General features: G+C 41.5%; 1 protein-coding gene across 2 annotated transcripts; it reads right to left on the reverse strand.

Annotated features, from left to right (window-relative positions):
* Nucleotides 1-6,979: 6,979 nt before the first annotated feature.
* LOC133475773 (solute carrier family 35 member E2A-like) lies at nt 6,980-20,210 on the reverse strand. Of its 2 annotated transcripts, XR_009787925.1 has the most exons (10): nt 19,922-20,210; nt 18,300-18,721; nt 16,202-16,337; nt 12,608-12,735; nt 12,188-12,308; nt 12,052-12,105; nt 11,904-11,976; nt 10,025-10,170; nt 8,848-9,188; nt 6,980-7,675 (listed from the first exon to the last, which is right to left on the reverse strand). XR_009787925.1 is itself a non-coding variant. In XM_061769178.1 (9 exons), exons 2-9 carry the CDS (start codon nt 18,580-18,582, stop codon nt 8,957-8,959), a joined length of 1,173 nt encoding a protein of 390 aa, XP_061625162.1. In that variant the 5' UTR covers nt 18,583-18,721; nt 19,922-20,209; the 3' UTR covers nt 6,980-8,956. The 2 variants fall into 2 exon arrangements, 1 of the variants encoding a protein (XP_061625162.1); XM_061769178.1 differs by having other exon boundaries at nt 6,980-9,188; nt 19,922-20,209.
* Nucleotides 20,211-24,147: the final 3,937 nt, after the last annotated feature.

A 24,147-nucleotide genomic window follows, 5' to 3' on the forward strand; every position in this document is an offset into this window, starting at 1 on the left:
CAAAGCAGGCATTAATCAACACAATTTATTTTGCACTTATCGGGCAAGGAAACATATTTGGTTGCAGGTGACGATGAGGCAGTAAGACCATGTGACATTTTAACAATTTAAGTTAAATCAAGGAAACTAATACTGGATTACAGTAGGTTACTGTGGTATGACAGAATTCAAATAGTCATGGTTGTACTTCAATAATTGTGTAAGGTAAGATGTTCAATTCCCATGCATTTCAATGATTGATTAACTTAAAAAAAATAAAAAAATAAAAAACTTTCCACACTGCAGCTTTTTTTGTCAATTGAAACACATGAAGGGACGTGAATGAACGAAGGAGCGGGTTTGACTAACTCTCAAATTCATTTTGAGGCCAAAATGCCCGAGTGTGAGGCTTTCAACTTCGTGCTAAGGTGCAGTTCTGCGAGCGCTTGCCTTAAATTAAATACATCGCCCGCCTGTGTACGCGACTGAAACTCCATCAGTGGTAGTCCAAATATTTTCTCCAAGCTTCAAGAGAGTCTCCAAACGGGAAACCATATGACCCGATCATATGCACATGACACGGCGAGGTGAAAACCGCTGCTGTTGTTCTCTTCCACTTTGACTTAAGTTTGGAGATCCAACACACAAACAAGATTGTACACAGCGTGAGAATCGAAGCCTTCATATGATCCTCTTGCGCCAGATTTGAGCACTGACCCAAATCTTATCCTGCAGCTCACCTCCCAAAACACACACACATGCACTCCATTCACATAGAAGGTGTGTGTGTGTGTGTGCGTGCGTGTGATAATACAGTCAGTGCATAACATACCTCAGTGCGGAAAGAGCTGCTCACTCCTGTGCAGGTTCACAGTCTGCTGATGGAACGCTGACCTGTTTCGATGACTCTCTCCAACACAGTGATACACACACATCCACACACGCACACACACACACACACACTCACTAGTCATACAGGCAATGTGGATGGTGGGATGTGTGGGGGGTTGAAGAAGAGTGTGATGCTCCCGTGTCTCCTCCTCACCTGGCCCCTTTCATCCTGTCATCGCCTCCTACTCGAACCCCCCCACCCCCCCCACCCACCCCCTCTCAGACTGTCTGCCCGCCCAAGCCTTCCAAACACATGCACGCGCACACACGCACGCACACGCAAATAGTGGCTTCAGTAGGCGCCCAGGGCAACTGCAGCAGCATGAGAAGCTGAGAAGCAGGGTGGGCAGCCAGGCGGCACCCAGCCTCACAACTCTCCACTGGGTCCTAGTGCTTTCACGACACCGAGTTACTCAATATTGCCTCTTCCTGTTCGGCCTTAATTCGTGTGTCGTTTCTTCTTTCTATGTCCAACGGGCAATTGAAAATCCAAGTAGCGACTGATTACTTTATTTGGTTTTGAATCTAACACCCAGCCCAAAAACTAAAATATGCCAGTGTTTTCGTATTTTAATTTTAGGCTGAGATCAAAAACAGGCCACAGGACTCAACGGGGGAGTTATAAACACTTTTTGTCATATTTGTTAAATGTCAGTATAAACCTGAGAGTGGTACAATAGTGAAATGATCTGGGGGAGAAAAAATAAAATCTGTCCTTTCTAACGCTAATTAAATTTTTAAAAGAGCGCCGCGCCTAATTGATTTGAATAATTGGTTGGGTTGATATGACCCGGAAGTTTGGTGACAAGCATTAGTAAACATATGTAGAAGAAGAAGAAGAAGAAGAAGAATCATCTTTTATTGTCATGAACATGCATGCATGCACATGAAATTTGTTCTCTGCATTTAACCCATCACAGTGAACACATACACATGTTAGTGGAACACACTGGAGCAGGGGGCAGCTGAAGCGCCCGGGGAGCATTTCTGGGTATCAATGTCTTGCTCAAGGACACCACAGCCGTGAGTCCGGGGGATGTTGGCGGATGGTCCAGTCGGGGTTTTGAACCTAGGTCCCCCACGGTGGCAGGCGATGATCTTAACCATTGGGCCACGGCTGCCCAAGCTTATTAGGAGTCAAAGTCACTCGACCGGAATCCATCAGTAATATTCACGGACAATTATGTGTTGTTTAGAGCAGTAATTCCCAACCACAATGTTGTGGCACATTCGCACGCAGCGAGAGATCATCAAATCTGCCACGTGAAATTATGCAATTTCACTTAAGCGGTCCAAAAATTATTAATTGCTCCAAATAATGTATGTAACGAATCTCACATTTCTAAGCTGTACTAAATGTACGTTTAATATAATACCGCGGCTACAAACCGACCAATATTCAACATATTTATTTTATGTTATTGAAGAGTATTGAAATGTGAACACATTGAAAAAATGAGATATGTATTGTATGTACAGTATTGTTTTCTAACGTTGCTAAGCGTTAAATGTTCAGAACAAACACGGGTCTGCTGATCTGCAAAAGCCACAATCTATCTTTTCCTTTTCAAATCCTCAGTCTGCTCGCCTTTTGATTCAAGATCAGTTCTGGGAAGCGTTAAAAAGAAACTCCGGCCCTCCCACCTTTACGTATTGTGGCAGCCCAAAACCACAAAGTAATTGACCGTTTCCTACATTGTCTGTTCATCTAATTTCCCTACGCGTGGACCTCCAACATGGTGGCCGCGGCCACGTCCAGACATGTGTGATGTCACGAAAAAAAAATAATAATCTATTGATAAACTGTTGCTGATGACATGCTGCTAACATATAGCAATACAGCAGTCCAGAATTTTTAAAAAAATGTATGGGACTTAATAGGATTAAGATACAAATTGGAAATGAAATCCGAATCCTTGTGTAAGATGATAGTGTGTGTGTGTGTGTGTGTCCTGTGACTGCACTCGTGTCTGGGGCCTTGTTGCATTACAGAAATAGCAGATACTTGCACAAGATGGCGGCACCAATCACAGGGAAGGGAAATACAATGGTTTCCATGGCAACCCTGATTTCAGCCTTCCTGCTTACACCCTGCGCCCCAGCCAACAGCAACCTCCATCGGCCACCCATCCCCACTCCGACGCTTCACCCGAGGGAAATGACAAAAATGCTCCGGCATTGCCAACTGTACACAGACACACACACACACACACACACACACACGCAGACACACACACTCCCATCCACGACAACTACATTAAGATAACGTACTGTATAACACAAAAGGTTTGCAATCTCCTTGGCCTCACAGAGCCATGGTTATATAACACAAATTTACTGTATAAAAGAATCTGGCAAATAGTAGTACGTGTTCTGTGTTCGAGCTTTGAACAATTGCTCAAATAATCCGCAATTACACCAGAAATCAAACACAGGATGGAATGTACAAAAAAAAAGAAAGAATGAGCAAGCGCTTTGTATACAAAAAAAACTCCATGTATGTACAGTAGAGTTAATCAGAGCAGTCTTCTATTGAACATATCACTTTGGGAAGTGTATGTACAGCAGCTGAAATAAGTATTTAACACGTCACCATTTTTACTCACTAAATATATTTCCAAAGGCGCTATTGACCTGAAAATTTCACCAGATGTTGGGAACAACCCGAGTAATCCATACATACAAAGAAAGTAGAACAAATAAGATCTGAAATTAAGTTATGTGTAATAATGTGAAATGACACAGGGAAAAAGTATTGAGCACGCCAATTGGTATTTATTTAATACTTTGTACAAAAGCCTTAGTTTGCAATGACAGGTTCAAGACGCCTCGTGTATGGAGAAACTAGTTGCATGCATTGTGATTTTGGCCCATTCCTCCACACAAGCAGTCTTCAAATCTTGAAGGTTCCGTGGACTACTTTTATGGACCTTGAGTTTCAGTTCTTTCCATAGATTTTTGATTGGATTGAAGTCAGGTGATTGGCTGGGCCATTCTAGCGGCTTCAATTGTTTTCTTTGAAACCAATTGAGAGTTTCCTTGGCAGTATTTTTTGGATCATTATCCTGCTGAAATGTCCACCCTCGTTTCATTTGAATCCTCCTCGTAGATGCCAGCAGATTTTTGTCAAGAATGTCTAAGTACATTTGCCCATTCATCCTTCCTTCAATAATGTGACGTTTACCAGTAGCATTTTCTGAAAAGCAGCCCCACACCATCATGTTCCCACCTCCAAACTTCACTGTTGGTATGGTGTTTTTAGGTTGATGTGCAGTGCCATTTCGCCTCCAAACGTGGTGTGCATTACGGCATCCAAAAAGTTCAACTTTTGCTCTCATCCGACCAGACTACATTCTCTCAGTATTTAACTGGGTTGTCCAAATGTTGTTCAGCAAACTTTAAACGAGATTTTTTTTTTCCAGCGATGGGCTATTGTGTGATGAACGTGCATGGAGGCCATGGCAGCGGAGTGCATTACTCACAGTTTTCCTTGTGACAACAGTAGCTGCGTATTCCAGGTCTATATGTAGCTCTCCACAGGTAGTCCTTGGCTCTTGGACAACTCTTCTGATTATTCTTTGCACTCCTCTGTCAGAAATCTTGCAAGGAGCACCTGATCGAGGCAAATTTCTGGTGTTATGATTGGCTTTCCACTTACGTATTATGGCCCCAACCGCCCTCACTGGAACATTCACAAGCTTAGATATGCACCTGTAACTGATGCCATAGTTATGTTTTGCAAAAATTAGTTTGCGATGGTCTTGAGAGATTCTCTGGTCTGATGAGACCAAGAGAGAAATTGTTGGCCTTAAATCTAAGTGGTATGTGTGGAGAAAACCAGGCACTGCTCATCACCTGTCCAATACAGTCCCAACAGTGAAGCACGGTGGTGGCAGCATCATGCTGTGGGGGTGTTTTTCAGCTGCAGGGACAGGACGAATGGTTGCAATCGAAGGAAAGATGAATGCGGCCAAGTACAGGGATATCCTAGACGAAAACCTTCTCAATAGTGCTCAGGACCTCAGACTGGGCCGAAAGTTCACCTTCAAAAAAGACAATGACCCTAAGCACACAGCTAAAATACAGAGGGAGTGGCTTCAGAATAACTCCGTGAATGTTTTTGAATGGCCCAGCCAGAGCTCTGACTTAAACCCAATTGAGCATCTCTGGAAAGACCTGAAAATGACCAAAAAGACTCATGGCTGTATTAGCTCAAAAGAGTGCTTCTTCTAAATACTGAGCAAAGGGTCTGAATACTTATGGCTATGTGATATTTCAGTTCTTTTTTAACAAATCTGCAAAAATTTAAACAATTCAGTTTTTTTTTCTGTCAATATGGGGTGCTGTGTGTACATTAATGTGGAAAAAATTAACTAACGATTTTTTGTATAGTAAAAGGATTGCATTGCATTCACTGTGGAGATCTCAGATATTGCCGCTAGAGGGAGTGCTCACATTTGTGCTCAGTGGGACTGTGAACTTCCGAAATACCGTACTAGGTAGTAGTAGAACATAATCTTCATTTTTTGAACAGGGTTGCAAAGAGCAGTGTCATAAAATATTAACTTCACAAAACACATACAACAACTTACAAGAAGTCAGTGCTTCAATAGTTTCCAAAAGTCTAGGGATGAGAAAACTTTGCTGATTTGCATTAACATTCATTAGTTTCCCGAATGTTTGAAAGAGCATTATGCACTCAGGGGTGCACGAATCCCGTGAATGGTGATGCCTTATAAAAGAAGGTTCTGGGGCTCCCCCTACAGTTGTGTAGTGCAACTTACTGTTAAACCACTGGTAAATACAAATTCACATCAGTAGTAAACATTCACATGGATTTTGGTCACAAATTAGACTTGACTTTTTAGTTCAATTATTAGTAATATTATTTATTTATTTTTTTTCCCCGAAAGGTCAAGCGTGTACACCACCTCTGCTTGTTACCAGTTACCCGTGACCCTAATGAGGACAAGCGCTACAGAAAATTTATGGGACACTCGTTGCAGAGTTCACATTATGTTGCTTATTAGTTTTAAATTATGTTTGTCTTGACATGCATATATGCGCTGACCATTTGTGTACGTGTTATAAACCACTAAAATAGGACTTCTGGGGTTGCCGTGGCAATAACAGAAACACAATTACCTGTATTACTTGTCTGGTGGACCATCCTAGAAAATCTAATACGTAAATGTTTAAGGTGAAATTATTACATATTTGTTCTTTGTCTAAATAAAATCAACACAAAACTTTTAGAAAAGCAGGATTGAGGGTAAAATAAGTTCACAACTTTTGAGTGGTTTGAAAACCAGTTGTAATTAATTACAGTACTTATTACTTTTTCTAATCAATGTATTTAAAACAAAACCAAAAAAAAACAGTTCAACAGCCTACTTGAAATCTTAATGTTAAACTAAAATCATATCTGTATCTTACACACCTAATTGAACCAACAAGAATAAAAGACATGCGTTCCGTTCCATAGTTCCTCATCCCCAAACTATCCGTCCAGGAGGGTCGCCCTAAATTAATTTCTTTATTTTAATATTTTGATGGATAAAACATAATTCTGGATTGGACTGATTAACATTAACATTTTCATAATCATCCATCCGTTTTGCTAGCTATCTTCGGGGAGGAGGCGGGTACACCCTGCACTGGTCGCCAGCCAATCGCAGGGCACATAGAAACCAACAACCATTCGCGCTCACATTCACACCTATGGGCAATTTAGAGTCTTCAATCAACCTACCACGCATGTTTTGGGGATGTGGGAGGAAACCGGAGTGCCCAGAGAAAAATCCCTCAGGCACGGGGAGAACATGCAAACTCCACACAGGCGGGGCCGGGATTTGAACCCCGGTCCTCAGAACTGTGAAGCAGATGTGCTTCACAGTCACCCACCGTGCCGGCCATTTTCTTATTTTGGTTATGAAAACGGTATTTGGGATTCACGTGTTGATGTTTTGGTGCGCTTCAGAGGATTTCTAGAATTCAAATTGGGCCTTGGCGCACTGAGTTTGGGAATGACTCCGCCTCCTCTCCGTCCCCATCCTTCAACCTCTGATTTGCACACACCCAAATATTTCATTTAAAAACACACACAACATTTGCCAATTTGGAACCTTTATAACAATTGACAGGAAAACACCACATTTGGAACCTTCACCTCCAAGCACCAAAGATGAAAATTATTACAGGAATATTGGGTGGCAGGTTTGAACGATATCAGGATTCAAACAAAAGAAACCACAAACATTGAATGTTTTCTTACAACAAATAAACTAAAAAAATGCAGCTGCGAAAGCATTAAAAATAAAAACTTCCCTTTCAGAGATGCAAATTAACTTTGTTGGCAGCACCATTCTAAAGAATAAGAAAAGCCAGTTTCGAGAGTCGAGCTGGGTATTATTGAAATGTTTTAGACAGAGGCCAAGGTGCCTTTTGCTGCAACACATGTCACTGATGTGTTTCTGAAATAATAATAATTTTAAAAAGACAGAAAATGTACATGCATGTTCTTTCCTACATGATGGCTCTCGACTTGTGCTGCATTGAATCACTAAACTCATTTTACATTTACTCTCTACAGACCAAAGTATTGGCAAGTTAAACTTTTTCCGTCTTGTGTGCTTTCAACTTAGTGGGAACAGTTTGAGGAAGGCCATTTTCTCAAGTAACGTCCATAAAGGCATGGTGGGGTAAATTTGGTGTGGAAGTACAGGTAGTAACTGTTGTCTCTGGATACAGTTGACCCCTGCGAATAGCGAGTGGTCAACCGGGCCGGACCGCAAATAGCGAAAATCTGCGGATAATTGACAGTCATTATAATTGCATAGAGAATTTAAAAAAAAAAAACAATTCTAAACCCCAAAGACTCTTTAATAAGCGGGGATAATCTGTCAAAAAGGATTTTAAGGGTTGGTTTCCCAGCACCCAAAAAGAAAAATTGAAATAATTGTTTTTTGTTTTTTTTAATACAAATTAAAAGGAAAAAAAATCTGTGAATAGGTGAATCCACAGGAGCCAAACTGTGAGTATGTGGGGGTCCACTGTACATAATGTCTATGATATCTTAAAGGCAGCCATTTTCTATAATGTTTATCCTCACTGGGGTCGGGGGGTTGGGAGAGACGCAGGGTAGGTACTTGCCCACCGAACAACTTTGGGATGACATCAGTGAAACCTAATCTCACAGATGAAAGGACCAAAAAATCCTAACAGACAGTCCAAGATCTTTTACAACGTTTTCCCAGAAGTGTGGAGGCTGTTATCGCTGCTAATGAAGAACAATTGTATATGTTCTTCCATTCAGGACAACAATTTTAAAAAACTACACGACTGTTAAAAAGTAAATCCCAGCGAGCTGAATGGCCAGGTGTGCCGCTACTTTAGCCAAAATGTTATTTTACTTTCAAAATGTGGTGCAGAAACACACTCTCCACATGCACACACTCGTCACACACACACACAAAGCCTTTGACCAAAGTTTGACTAACTTGGGAGGTTAAGCAAACTCATTGATCCATTCAACCTGCACAAGAAGCTGAAGCTTCAATTCCAGCATGCGCTGGGAATGAGTCTAATCACAACTGAGCATGATGAGCATTCCTGGAATGCAGTCATTTCATTATTTTATATTATTTTTAAGACTCATCTTAAAATGTGTCAAGTGGTCTAAATTGACACTTTGGCAGGTATTTCCACAGTGTAGCCAAGTCTACGTGCCCCAAGTCAAAGCCATGGCGTGCGTACATTCAGCAGCCGCTGTGCCACAGACGAGATTCACTGGCCCAGCCTGGAATCGAGATGTAAAGCTAAATGCTTACAGAAGGTCACTGCCTCCAAAAAAGCTGAAGGACACCCTGAGCTTCTCATTTTGTCAAATCAAAACAATGAGGCTTGACTGTTGCTAACTGCCAATAAACATTCCGCAGGAGTCTTTCAACAAGAGTCACTTTCCAAATTGGATCATACCTGAAAATTATTACGCTGGTCCTCCATTCCTGGAATGTGCGCACAGCGACAAAAACATCCGGCCATTGGTTTGAAGCCATGATTCCGAGAGTTTTGAAATGTGGAGTCTTTAGTGAGACGTTGGGCCTTGTTGGGCGTCCTGGTCCTGTGGGAGTAGTTTGTAGTTTTGCTGTGCGGCCATGGCCTGCAAGCGCTGCCGCTGGGCCTGCCTGGCCTTGTTGTACAAGAAAACCCCCACGAACACGAGGAAGGTGCCGGTGGCGCTGAGCACGGTGAGCTGATTGCTGAACACGATGACGCTCAGCCACACGGATAGGGCGTGCTTGACGGTGCTTGCGACGCTAAAGAAGAGGTGAGGGTTAACAGTGTGGTCAGTGGAATGATCCTGAGGTACTACAACTGGAAATTTGACTGCTAAATTTGCACAAAACCTCAGCAAACCACCACAAGAGCTGAATTTAGTCAGCATCAAAGTTTCTAAGGAGTGACTCTGTGAGTCCAAAAATCACAGTGAAGTAAAACAGTGTGAGAGCTGGCTCCAAGTTTGATGAAATGAAATTGAATAAGTGATTGGGTCGCTCTAAAATGGGAAAATGGTCGAATGTGCTGGGAAAAAAAAATGACACACATTTCAAATATCACTACTTTTCCTCTAAATTAAATGTTGACATTACAGAATGCCTGAAAGATTGTATACTGTAATGGCTGAGAGATTAAAAACTGTGAATTTAATGGAAGTCAATTTGGTATGGTATTTGGAACTACATGCAGTCAAATCAGTTTTGTTGCCATGTTTGACATATCCAAGATTCTAATCATCACCAAAGCCTTATCACGCTTCTATTTATTATATGGAAAATAAACAAATTGTTTTTTTTGTAATAAAAACTCAATAATTCAAACAATAAAAATAGTGTTTTAAGGATTAAAATAGCAAAAAAGAAATAACGCTGGTAGTTTTGAGCAAGTCTGTAGTTGTTTAAGTGATTTATGGGGAAAGAAAGCACAACAAATATTGAAGTATGATAATTTTATAGGTGTTTGTATATGCGTGTATGTTTTTCACCCCCACAAAGGGGTCCAAAAGGTACGGCAATACATTTGAGAAGGGCGCCATGGTTAAACTAGACAACCCCAGTGTGTAAAGTGTTTAAAACGAATGGGAAAGTTCTCTAACCTGAAAGTAACTGGAGAAATGCGTCCCATAAGAGCGTAGGCAGTGACACTCTGCAGGTGAAACAGGCCGCCATTGAAAAGCAGCAACAAGACGATGTCCCGGTTGAAGGTGAAGGTCTGTCCACTCTTCTCAGTTGCTGGAGTTTCCTAGAAAAATGAGACAAGCATCAGACAAAATTCCTACCAGGAAAAATCCTTGAGGGTCAAAAATCAAGAAATATATGTCATCCTCATATATTTCTTGATTTTGGACCCTTTTGGGATTTTTTTGAGTCACCATTGTTCATTTTAATTATTTGAAATGAAGTTTTGTTGCAAATGTTATTTTGAAGCGATACGGAAATGAGGAATTTCAGTATTGAGCAACGATCAGAGAGTGCAGTTAAGGAACCAACTACTTTGCTGCCTTAAAGGGTTGTTAAACAAAAGTTGCACAAACATTTTGTGCGTTGCTTATAAATATTGAAATCCCGTACGTCCCAACAACACAGGCTGGGGAAAAACTTTTCACACATGAACAATGAAAGGCCATTTCAAACTCAGGCCCGAGGGCCCAATTTGGCCCACGATGTAATTATATTTGGCCCGCAAGACCATATTAAATGTGTATTAGAGCTGGGCCGCCAGTATATAGCACATGCGCTACTAATATTACAAATCCCTGAATGCTTTGCTAGTTTGTTGGCCCATCAGTCTAGACAGGCGAGCGGCACTTCCCTTTCTGTTGCAGTCGTTAGCAACTATGCTACCAGTCTCCTCTACACTTCCCCTTCCCAAAAATGGGCAAACGAAAGATGGAGAACAGTTAACTTCCAAGACAGGTGGGAGGCCGGTTATCTGTTCACTAAAGTAAAAGAGAGACCCGTTTGTCATGTGCGGAGCGCCGTGGCTGTAACAAAGAATATAACATAATTGAATGAAATGTTTTTTTAATGTCCTTTATCAACTCCTACGCAGGGACTGTTAATAGTTTGATGTTTTGATTTTTATTGAAGGACATTCTTATTTTTTTGGGTTATTTTGTTGTTGGCCTTTGAAAAAAACATTTACATCAAAAAGAAAGGTAGTTGGAGATAGAAAAATAGAAGCTAGCGAGACAGAAGAATTCATTTTATCGATTTAAATACATAACAACGAACAAATACCACTGATGTCTTTTATCGCAAATGTGATTTCTCGTGTTTATAATATTAAAGTTTGTTCATTCCAGATTCAGTGTTTAAGCAAAATTGAAGTTTGTTGTCAATGATAAACTTGAACGCTACATTTCTGCAGAAAAGGGAAACATGCATATCGTAGTGATTTTTCATTAAATATTGGGGTTTGGCTCGCGACATTGTCCCAATTTTTTATTTTGCCCCACCGTGAATTTAAGTTTGACACCCCTGGCTTATGCCGTAGCTCCTTTGAATTAAAAACATTGGTAATAACCAATATGTTATGGTCAATACAGTATGTGACACTCTTTAACACAAGGTATGTTTTACTTCAAAACTATTATTATTAGTTATCCATTAATTTACGCATGCACTGTGAAGAAAAACTGAAAAGGTAAAGCACAATATTACTTCTTGATTAAGATGTAATTTCCTTTACTTGCGATCTCGAACCGAAAAAACTGCTTTGTGGCTCCGCCTCACGTTAGGGGTTTAAAAAGAGGGAAATTCTACATTCAAGTTCAAAATGGTAAGCTGTTGAGTGGTCACTGATATTGAACAAGTCCACAATGAAGCACTTCATGCTGCTGGATGGACTTTGAGACAAATGGTCTCAGTGGTTGAATAAATTTGTTAAGCACTGTATACAAGAGTGTGACTACACTTACTATTTAGTACCTTTATATCATATCAGTTTAAGACAGAATTCACTAGTTGTCCTACCAAGAGGAAAATCCAGGTTGGGATGAGCATAATGATTGCTGCTGCACTGGTATAAAACTGCAATTCTGGAGGGCTGGAACAAAACAGAAATCATATTTAAAATGTATTATTTCACTTCTAGTGTTACTTTTTCTACTTATCTTTTTACCTGAATTTGTAAGTGTCACCACTCAATAGTTTCTTGGAGAAGACATTCTGTAAACTGAGACGGGAGGGAACGGGTTAAGTGAAGCGTGCCACTGTGGCGCTGCTGAGGCATGGTTGGATGGCGGCAGTTACCATACCAGTCCATGATGTTGGTGGAGAGCGCGGCGGAGAAGCCCAGCAAGTTGAAGCTGAGCTCTGTGGCCGTGCAGAGCGCCAGGCCCGCCATGACGGGGAAGAGGGAGAGGTTCACCCACAAGCCTGCATTAAAATCACACGGTAATCGTTCTTAGTCAGGATACATTTAGCGTGATCTGGGTCCGCTTGAGACCACAACAATTCCTCCTTATTGAATACAAAACCCACACACGCACATGGGAGAGCATGCAAACTCGACATAGGAAGGCCAAAGCTGAAAATTGAATCTCAGAACTGTGAGCTGCTAAGTCACCGTGCTGCCCATGACAGGACATATAAAAGTAGTTGATCACAGTTTGGGAGCAGACAATTCCAAGTGGCAAACGTAACTATATGTGAATGTCAATGTATTCCTCGTGTACCTGTGTACTCTCCAAGAATCAGCCGGGACATGATGACAGTAAAAATGGGTGCAGAGCTCTTCACAGTCTCTGCAAAAGACACCGCCACGTTCTTCAGGCTCACCAAGCCCAAGACTACCGTGGTGAACCTGGAAAACAAGCACAGAGATTCTAAATACTCCGCTGAACGACTAACTTGTGAGGTTTGTTGTACAATATTACTTCCACTAATCGGAACTACTTCTACCTAAAATAGGCCTCGGCTAACTTCAGCTGTGGAGAAAATCGGACCACTAGCGAATATTACTTCAGAGAATAGAATGACTCACTCTAAATTGAAACCAAGACCTTGGACTTTGTGTCCTCTTTCGTGTACTACGCCACAGAATGGGAGGAAAACAAAAGTGTCTGCTATGTGAATCTTCCAGTTACACACCCGCAGTGGAAGGGCTAATTCTATCAGGGGGCAGTGGCATTGTGGAACCGAGGATAGAGGGCTCCATTTGAGGCGAGCCATTTATTTGTTCAAGTGGACAGCGCACCAGGTGACTATTTGTGGCACAGGCCCCTATTTGGAGATATACCATACCGTTTTCCATCAGTGTGAATGTGAGTAGTTGTAACAACCACACACACACACACACACACCCATGTATAATTCGCACCCCCAAAGTTGACCTCAAAATTCTGGAAAATCTTTGTACCCATGTATAATGCATTTTTACAATGCATGATTTTACTTCAACCCATATGATCAAAACGAAGTATTATCTGTATTTTGTTAGTTGTTTCATCGATTTTTTCTGAAGTTAAGCACTTTATTTGAACACATAATACTTTCTTTTTATTTATTTGGTCTTATTTTGAAATTCACAAATTCACCGACTTTTATTTATCAAATGAGAAAACACACAGTTGTGCTCATTTTTGTTTACCCAGACAGAATTTGTAAGAGGGATACAATTTTCAAAAGAAAACATGAGGGACCAAGCGAAACATTTAATTTTATTTTAATGGGATTGAAATTAAACTGTCAAGCATTTCAGAAAAGCATTATCATTACACTAAAGATAACCATAAAGAAATTAATGATGCATGTTGCTCAGTCATCAGTCATATTTAAAAACAAAACAGTATTTCACAAATTCTGCCAGGGTATGTAAACTTATGAGCAAAACTGTACATATATGCAGTCATACGTACGTACCCCTGTCATATTGGAATGAAAGTGTAGGTTACACCTTTTTCATAACCTCTAGGTGGGGGTGGCATATTAGAACGAACGTGTACACCTTTCTCATAACCTCTAGGGGGCGGTGGGATATTGGAATGAAAGTGTACAGCTTTTTCATAACCTCTACATGGCAGCATACATTTATAAAAAGTGAAAGTTTTTTTTATTTTCCTCTATACTTATGTATAATGCGCACTACTGATTTGACAATTTCTTGGGGGGGAAATGTGCATTATACACGAGAAATTACGGTATATATATATATATTCAGACACCTTAATCAATCGTTACAATTAAAAACGGTGCACTCTTACAAGAATAAGCTCATGACTAGAATAGTGGAAAGTAAATAAAGTCTACCTTCGGGGGTGATTGTTGTCCCGTATGCTCATATTCCGCAACAAGAATCATTAGGCTGGAGAGGTACTTACTGTACTTTTGTAGAGGTAGCATATGCATTTGTACGTTAAGAACTTTAGCTAAGTCACAGGCTAGATGGGGCTTTCTTTTGTTAACGGTCATCAAAAAGTCAGTGATTCCCAACCAGGGTGCCGTGGCACACTAGTGTGCTTTGTGAGATCATCAGTCGTGAAATTAATAAGTGAAATAATCCAATTTCACTAAATTTGTCTCATAATTGACATATAGTCAGATGCAGAACAACTGAATGGTCTTCCTTTACATGGCATCCACCTGTTGCCATTCATAAAGCAGAATAAGTCCATCCATCCATCCATTTTCTACCGCTTATCCAAGGTCGAGTTGCAGGGGGCAGTAGCTTTAGAAGGTACGCCCAGACTTCCTCTCCCCAGCCACTTCATCTAGCTTTTCCGGGAGGATCTCGAGGCATTCCCAGGCCAGCTGAAAGACAGTCTCTCCAGCGTGTCCTGGGTCGTCCCCGGGGTCGCCTCCCAGTGGGACGTGCCCGGAACACCTCACCAGGGAGCCGTCCGGGAGGCATCCGACTCAGATGCCCCAGCCACTTCATCTGGCTCCTCTCGATGTGGAGGAGCAGCTGCTCTACTCTGAAATCCTACCGGATGACCGAGCTTCTCACCCTCTCTCTAAGGGAGAGCCCGGACAACCTGCGGAGGAAACTAATTTCGGCCGCTTGTATCCGGGATCTTGTTCTTTCGGTCACGACCCACAGCTCGTGACCATAGGTGACAGTGCCTCTGGATTGGCAGACTGGGGTGGTGGTCCCCCTTTTTAAGAAGGGGGACCGGAGGGTGTGTTCCAACTACAGGGGGATCACACTTCTCAGCCTCCCTGGTAAGGTTTATTCAGGGGTGCTGGAGAGGAGGGTCCATCGGGAAGTCGAATCTCAGTTTCAGGAGGAGCAGTGTGGTTTTCGTCCTGGCCGTGGAACAGTGGACCAGCCCTACACCCTCGGCAGGGTCCTCGAGGGTGCATGGGAGTTCGCCCAACCAGTCTACATTTGTTTTGTGGACTAGGAGAAGGCGCTCGACCGTGTCCCTCGGGGGGTCCTGTGTGGGGTGCTTCGGGAGTATGGAGGTCGGGGATGAGATCCTGCCCCAAGTGGAGGAGTTCAAGTATCTTGGGGTCTTATTCACAAGTGAGGGAAGAATGGAACGGGAGATCGACAGGCGGATCGGTGCAGCGTCTGCAGTGATGCGGACTTTGTATCGGTCCGTTTCTGCTTTTTTTCCCCATAAATCTTTCAGGCATTCTGTAATCTCAACATTTAATTTAGAAGAAAAGTGGTGATATTTGAAATTTGTGTAATTTTCTTTCAGCACATTCGACCATTTTCCCATTTTAGACACAATAAATTATTGACCTAGGGTGTCCTGGTGCCCAGTGCACGTGTGGACACCCTTATGCTTGAACATGATGTTCGTTATGGACAATCCGTGATGAGCACAGAAGTCCAATAACAGAACACCACTCGGGTTCTGATCGGGGGGGGGGGTCCTCCCAATCACGCCCTTCCAGGTCTCACTGTCATTGACCACGTGAGCCCACGTACACCCGAACCCTATGGCCCCTCCCGCAGGTGGTGAGACCATGGGAAGAGAATAAGTCAGGGCTTCGAATTCCTGCCAGAAGCTGCATATCAGATTTGCTTTCAATTAAACAGGCCCAGAATTAACACAGAGTATGTTAACTTATGAGTAAATTGAGAGGAGATCATAATTCCTTTTAGTATTCATACTTTTTGTGACATTTTTGTTTGGTGGTGTGTGGTGAAAATTTTCTCACGTTGGTTCAAAGAAGGTCGGGAAACTGCACAAGGCTGTTCACCTTTTACTTGCCGGAATACAATTAGGAAAACCATGATTTCTCTTGCAAGTTTGAAAAATATTGAAGCTTTTGAGGAGGTCTGCCCTCTCCATGCGTAATATGCTTTGAGAAGTCACCTCATCAGTCCAACAAAGAGCATGATCATGATGAAGTTGGGGGGGTAATCGTTCCTGGACTTGTGCTGGTAAAGGCAGCAGGGCACAAACATTTTGAGGAAGCCAATGATGGTGGTGGAAAGCATCTGAATCGCACCTGGCCAAAGAAAGGAAGGAACCATGAGGAAGGAATCATTGAAAATTTTTTTGAATTATCCTCAAACAGCATTTTTGGAACCTCTATTGTTGAACAGGTCTGAAAACATACATCATCATGTGGGACTTCAGCATATTTCGCGCCAAGCACATCGCTTTTTCTTTTGATTTTTTTTGTTAGTTACAACCACTTAAATGTATGTGTGATGGCAAATTGGAAAAGACGACCACAGAACCGGAAATAAGACCTTTTGGGTATGTCGCAGTGGGATTTGCTGTTTTTGTGCTCAGCCGACGCCACCTTGTGGCATCTTGGTGCCAAGAACTACAACCCCAATTCCAATGAAGTTGGGACGTTGTGTTAAACATAAATAAAAACAGAATACAATGATTTGCAAATCATGTTCAACCTATATTTAATTCAATACACTACAAAGACAAAGACATATTTAATGCTCAAACTGATAAACTTGATTGTTTTTAGCAAATAATAATTAACTTAGAATTTTATGGCTGCAACACATTCCAAAAAAGCTGGGACAGGTGGCAAAAAAGACTGAGAAAGTTGACGAATGCTCATCAAACACCTGTTTGGAACATCCCACAGGTGAACAGGCTCATTGGGAACAGGTGGGTGCCATGATTGGGTAGAAAAGGAGCTTCCCTGAAGAGAATCTGGAGAAATCACTGCATGTAAGCGGCAAGGCCGAAAACCAACATTGAATGCTCGTGACCTTCGACCCCTCAGGCGGCACTGCATCAAAAACCGACATCAATGTGTAAAGGATATCACCACATGGGCTCAGGAACACTTCAGAAAACCGATGTCAGTAAATACAGTTTGGCGCTACATCCGTAAGTGCAACTTGAAACTCTACTATGCAAAGCAAAAGCTATTTATCAACAACACCCAGAAACACCGCCGGCTTCTCTGGGCCTGAGCTCATCTAAGATGGACTGATGCAAAGTGGAAAATTCCACATTTCAAATTTTTTGGGTAAATTGTGGATGTCGTGTCCTCCGAGCCAAAGAGGAAAAGAACCATCCGCACTGTTATGGACGCAAAGTTCAAAAGCCAGCATCTGTGATGGTATGGGGCTGTGTTAGTGCCAATGGCATGGGTAACTTACACATCTGTGAAGGCACCATTAATCCTGAATGGTACATACAGGTTTTGGAGAAACATATGCTGCCATCCAAGCAACGTCTTTTTCATGGACGCCCCTGCTTATTTCAGCAAGACAATGCCAAACCACATTCTGCATGTGCTACAACAGTGTGGCTTTGTAGTAAGAGAGTGCAGGTACTAGTCTGGCCTGCCATTGAAAATGTGCGGCGCATTATGAAGCGTAAAATACGACAACGGAAACCCCGGACTTTTGAACAGTTGAAGCTGTACAGCTAGCAAGAATGGGAAAGAATTCCACCTACAAAGCTTCAGCAATTAGTGCCCCCAGTTCCAAAACATTTATTGAATGTTGTTCAAAGAAAAAGTGATGTAACACATTGGTAAACATGACCCTGTCCCAGGTTTTTGTGCTGCAGCCAGAATATTCTAAGTTAATGATTATTTGCTAAAAACAATAAAGTTTATCAGTTTGTACATTAAATATCTTGTCTTTGTAGTGTGTTCAATTAAATATAGGTCGAACATGATTTGCAAATCATTGTATTCTGTTTTTATTTGTTTAACACAATGTCCCAACTTCATTGGAATTGGCGTTGTATGTTAAAGTGAGGTGAGGCGTGACATTTAGACCAAAGTAGTGCTTTGCCAACATCTTGTGGCATCTATAAGCAATTATAAATCGTCTTTGGGCGTGGGGTCAATTCGAGTTTGCTATTCGCAAGCAGGGCCCAGTCCCTTGGAGAAACACTGCATAAACAAAAGGTTGTAATAGTGGTTTCTTCAAACAGATTGCGCTCAACCTTAGAGGTTCCAGTGTATGTCATCCGCCCTTACCCAGCATGCTTGGCTGCCCCTCCAGCAGTGACAGGATGTATTTGTTGAGAAAGAGGGTGCAGAAGCTGAAGAAGTACCAGAGAGCCAGGTAGGTGAGGGAGCGGCGGTTCAAGACCCCCGAGCCGGCCTTGATCACGGTGGTCTCTGTGACGGTGATCTTCAGCACCTGGTCACTGGGTAGGCTCTCGCTCCGGGCCAACACCACTCGCTCTTGACCGATGCGAAGTGGGAGCAGAAAGCGCCACAGCGAATGCCTGCTGCTTTTCTGCCGACTGCCCGGCATCGCCCCTGTTGCCCGGGTCCCTATGGGAGTTGAAGGGTGAAAGAGCGGCTGTATGACTTATGACATCTTCTGGTCAGTCATGTGATGTTCTTTGCTTGATCTTGACATGAAGACATTCTAGTATTGATGCCTGCAGCGCCTGCAACACACAACAGAAAATACAGTGAGTGAACAAACCCTCGCTATATTGCTGATTTTTAAGTGATTATTCAATAGGAGTGTTTAGCATATACAGGAAAGTCTGAATTCAATAGTTGGGTGCCTTCAGTTTAATACCAAGTTGTGCCACAACACGCCAGACAGCCCTGAGAACTATGGAAGAGATGCGGGCATGCGGCATATTAACGGCAAGAAGTGGATAGCCCTTCAGGGTAATAATCCATATTTTGCCGTTTAACTATTTATCGTTCCCAACGAACAGAGAAAAATACATGCCCCTGAGTTTGTTGTATGCTCTGTTTGTATGTGTTGCTGCTCTGTGTGTGCTAAATTAACAGTTGTTTGAAGGTTTATAATTACCTTAACTTCTATGCTAATTTCCATTAGCTTGTCGAGGGTGTTTCAGTATGTTAGCGTTAAGATAGCAGATTTTTGTTAAATGAAATTACATAGTTTGATGGAACATGTTGGTGTTTAAAACCATCCAATGTTTAATTCTCTCGTGTGTTTTTTTTTTTTTGTGTGTGTCAACGTTACATGAAACTTCAACTGGGAATGACAAATAAGCAGCACGAATCAGCTCGGCAATGATTCTTATTTGGAGAACTGCGTTAGCGAGCAAGCCAGTCTTCTTTTGATTTCCTCAAAGTGATACTATATAATTGTCTCTCATTTCTTTACCGCGAGAGTGAGAACGGAATTCTGTAAAATATTGTTTTAATAGGTTTAAATATGTTTTGATAGGGTTAAACGTGTGTGTGTGTGTGTGTGTGTGTGAGAGAGAGAGGGGTAAAACTATGAGAAAGATTTTTATATTGACTCCATAGCGGATTCTTTCGCGGGTGGGTGTTGGACCTATTCACGGCGATAAACGGGGGCGGGGGTGACACCGTAAACGGAATATCCCGCAGCTTTTTTGTTGTGACAACGACAGCAACATTACATCACTAGATATACCAAATAAGCACAGTTTACGGATATAAAAGGACTGCACAGCATCTGTTTACTGTCCATCGACCCTGCTCATTCATTGCAACAGGATAGATGCTGCAGTCTTGTAAACATTGAGTACAAGCCAATTCAGTTCAGAGTGCATTGCAGAAAACCAAATCTTATTAGCAATGAACAAGGCAAAAAAAATGCATGTTGTGAAACAAAACGGGAACGAACAGAAGCTTACACGAAGACGAACCGCTCCGTGGCAGCGTTCACCCAACGACCCAGCAACACAACAGACAGGAAAACACTAGCAGGAAGTTGAGCGTTGACGTTAGCTAGCGGCTGCTCGCGGCAACGGGGGGCGAAAGGCCAGCAGAGCTTTCAAGTCAGCGCCCAAGGCGTGGCAGGCAAGCGTGCGATGCAGCACATAATGCAGACAAACATTTTCTAATCTGCCAGAGGGGACTCTTATCGGCGCGTTTGACTTTTGGACGTGGCGGCTAGGACGTCAAGTTTGTTACTTTAGGGCATCAGTAGCATGCCTTCGAAGTAAAATGTGACCGTCAAACCTTTTAGCTAATCTTGTTGAGTTTCAAAAAGATTAGGAATAAATGATACTAGTAGGTAAGTGGTCTGCATTTAATTGATATATATGTCTTTTATTGTCTTTTGACGGACAAGGCTCGCCATATATATGTTTTTATTTTCTTAATACATGCGTTTATTACACTCGTAAACTTGACTAATCAGGCTCGGTTTCAGCTCACGATTCGTTCAAAGTCTGCCGTACTTTTCAAATCTCCATAATCATTCGAATGGTCACACAAAGTTGATGCAGCTCTCTCTCTCTTTATGTCAACGCTGCAAATTGTGAGATGCCTAACTGATTTTCATTGTTTCTGTGATGGTGACAATAAAGTCTAAATTCTATTGGTTAAAAAAAAAGTATAAAACTGTTTATTTGGAAGCGTTTTACAAGCGTGAGATCTGTGAATACATCAGCATATGAATTGTTTTCGTTTTCATTTTCGTTTGCTAGACAAGGCACCGCTCGCTTTTTGTCATTGCACTTGACAACTCCTCACCTTCCTCGTCCTCATCCGGATCTAATAATGGAAACGTAATGCATTTGCATGAATGATGAAACCGCGTACATGCCATTTCAAATGAATCATCAACAGCTGAAATCTTTTCTTCTTAGGACAGTGCAACATTAATACTTTTTCTTTTCAGGCTGTGTAAAGTTGTGTTTTCTAGTCACAATGTCTGCGAGCCAGAAGTTGAGTTGCACTGTGTTTGTTTATGGATTAAGTGTGATGAGAGTGCATGGCAGTAACATTTCACATCCCTTACCAAATATGTTCCATGAGGGAATCCTAATACCATTTTTAAGGCTAGCTTTGAAATACCTGCCTACTTCGGTTTGGTGCCCGCCCACTCAACTCAGCTGAACGGCAACATTGCACTTGAGGGTTTTAAGTGTGAGGGTCGCGGACAGCTGCCAAGCCATAAAAATAGTCTATATTCTTACCTGCAAATCTGACTGATATCTGCGGGGTCTCTTCCATGAATACGTCAGACCCCTATGGAGATCAGGCATTTTTGATCCCTGTAATTACAAGGGACAGAAAAAATTAAAAAGTAGAACTACAAACTTAGTGAGGATAAAATGTGAATCTATCAAACCATTGTCTTCAGTTATCTCTGCGAGACTGGCTCTTTTCAATATCAGGTCGCTGGGTAATAAATCAATGTTGCTTAATGACATCATTACAACCTATCATCTGGACCTTTTGTTACTAAGTGAAACGTGGTTAACAGAAAGTAGCTGTGATAGCATTTTAAATGAGGCAACACCAGCAATTTTTTATTTTATGAACAAGTGTCGAATAGGGAAAAAAAGGGTGGTGGTATTGCTGTTTGTTTTTAATTCATTATTTCAGTGTAAAGAAATTACACTGGGTGATTTTGAATATCTGTTTTTTTGAGTTAAAGGTGACCCAAAGGTTATTGGTTTAATAATTTATAGGCCTCTAAGATACAATAGAAAATTTATGGGGGACTTTTCAGAACTGCTGTCAGTTATTTGTACTGACTATTTTGTCATAACATGAGTCTTTAACATTCATGTTGACAATGACATGGGGGGAGCTAAAGAACTCGCTGCTATGCAAGACACATTTGACCTCTCTCAACATATTAAGAGTCCAACCCACACTCAAGGTCACATCTTTCACCTGGTCATCTCTAAGGATGTTGAAATTCTATCAATTGACATTAAGGATATGGCTATTTCTGACCATTTTTGTGTATTCTTTGAATCTCTCTGTCTATTAAGAAAAGGTACATAAATGAGAGTACCGGCACTAAGTTTATGGAGACCATTGCTGCGCCACAAATTGGGAATGCTGAGACAGTTGAAGAACTTTTGGATAATTTCACTTGTAAAAACTCTAATGTCATGAACGCTGTCGCTCCTATTAAAACTGAGACAACCTTGAGGCGACCTAGAACACGGTGGAGGAGCACAATGACGGTAAAGACCTCTAAATCAAAGGGTAGGAAAGCAGAACGTAAGTGGAGAAAAACTAAACTCCAAATTGACTATGACCTCTACAGACCAAGTCTTTGTAATTTTAACCAAGAGTTAGTCAGGGCAACACTTTTCTGCAATCATCAGTAAGAACTTCAACAATACTGGCACTCTGTTTGCTGTGGTTGACAAGCTCAAATCTCTCTTTCATAGCCAAGATTGTTGAGAAAGTTATTTTTAATCAACTCAGCCATTTCTTGAACTTAAATGGACTTTTTGACAAATTTTAATCAGGGTTCCGAACCCAACAGAGTACACAATCTGCTCTTATTAAAGTGCTAAATGATATAAGGTTGAATACTGACTCGGGAAAGGTGTCAATTCTGGTCTTGTTGGACCTCAGTGTGGGTTTTGATACCGTAGATCATAATATACTGCTGAACAGGTTGGAAACGTGGGTAGGACTAAATGGAACAGTCCATAAATGGTTCAGGTCCTACCTGGAGGAAAGGAGTTATTTTGTAACCATTGGAAGTGTTCAATCTCATCGAATGGCAATGACCTGTGGGGTCCCTCAAGGGTCAGTTCTTGGACCCCTCCTGTTAAGCCTGTATATGCTACCCTTGGGTCAAAGTCTTCAGAACTTGAATTTTGACCATCATAGCTATGCAGATTACACACAGTTATATCTAGCAGTGTCTCCAGATGACTACAGTTCAATTGTATCACTGTCTAAAACAGATAAATGTGTAAATATGTTTGAGCCAAAATCTTCAATTAAACCACAACAAAACTGAGATAATTGTTTTTGGCAATAAAGAAAAGAGGATTGCTGTTAGTAAATACCTGGAGTCACTCTCTTTATAAACCAAAGACCAAGTCCGAAACCTTGGTGTTCTGATAGATTCTGACCTGATTTTCAACAGTCATATCAAATCAATTACTAAAACTGCCTTCTACCATCTGAAGAACATATCCAGAGTGAAGGCTTGCATGTGTCAAGCAGACTAGGAGAAGCTCATCCATGTTTTTATCTCAAGTAGACTTGACTATTGCTTTTTTTTTTTTTTTTTTTGTCCTGTTCGGCTGTTAAGTCAAGCAGAATGGAAAATTTGTATCCCTTTTATGTCGGAACAGTTTTACTGTGTCACAGTGGAGTCTTTAAGCTTCCGCTGTGGTGTTATAATTGAGGTTTATTGAGAATCAGACTTGATCAGTCGAACAGAACAAAGTTTCTAGAAGGGAAAGAGAAACAAAGACAAAAGTCAAAGCACTAATTGTAAACAGGATGAGAGAAGTAAATCATTACCTACAACAATGAAACGTTAAATATGAGTGTTTCATGGGGCTGTACTGCTACACCCTGTGAGGGAAGGACAGGGGAAGCAGCATGCAGGACAAGGGTCGTCAACCCGGCTGTAAAACTGAAGTGTGGTGGCATTATGTAAATTATAAAGGTCTACAGGACGAGAGTATGAGTGAGTGGATACACGAGCGATTTGCATATTCATGAGTTATCAGACTCAGGTCAAATAGTGGAGCACAGAAGCAAAGCAAACATGGCGAAGCAGCATTTAGCTATTAGGGTGCAAACAAATGGAATAAGTTGCCAACAGAAGTGACGTCAGCCCCAAGTGTGCATGTTTTTAAGTCCAGGTTAAAACCTCTTCTTTTTTCCCATGCTTTTTAGAGCATTTCCACTTTTAAATATTTCTTGCACTGCACGCTGTTTTAATTGTATTTTTTTCCTCTATTTTAAATGTTTATAAGCAGTTTTTTTCTGTTTGTAAATGCTTTTAATCATGTAACGCACATTGTGTTACCTTGTGTATGAAATGTGCTATATAAATAAATTTGCTTTGCTATAAAGTACAGTGCCGTGAAAAAGTATTGCCCCCTCCCCCCCCCCCCATCTCATATTCTTATATTTTTGC

The sequence above is a fragment of the Phyllopteryx taeniolatus genome, chromosome 1 (assembly GCF_024500385.1).
Source record: "Phyllopteryx taeniolatus isolate TA_2022b chromosome 1, UOR_Ptae_1.2, whole genome shotgun sequence".
In the NCBI taxonomy this organism is placed as follows: domain Eukaryota; kingdom Metazoa; phylum Chordata; class Actinopteri; order Syngnathiformes; family Syngnathidae; genus Phyllopteryx; species Phyllopteryx taeniolatus.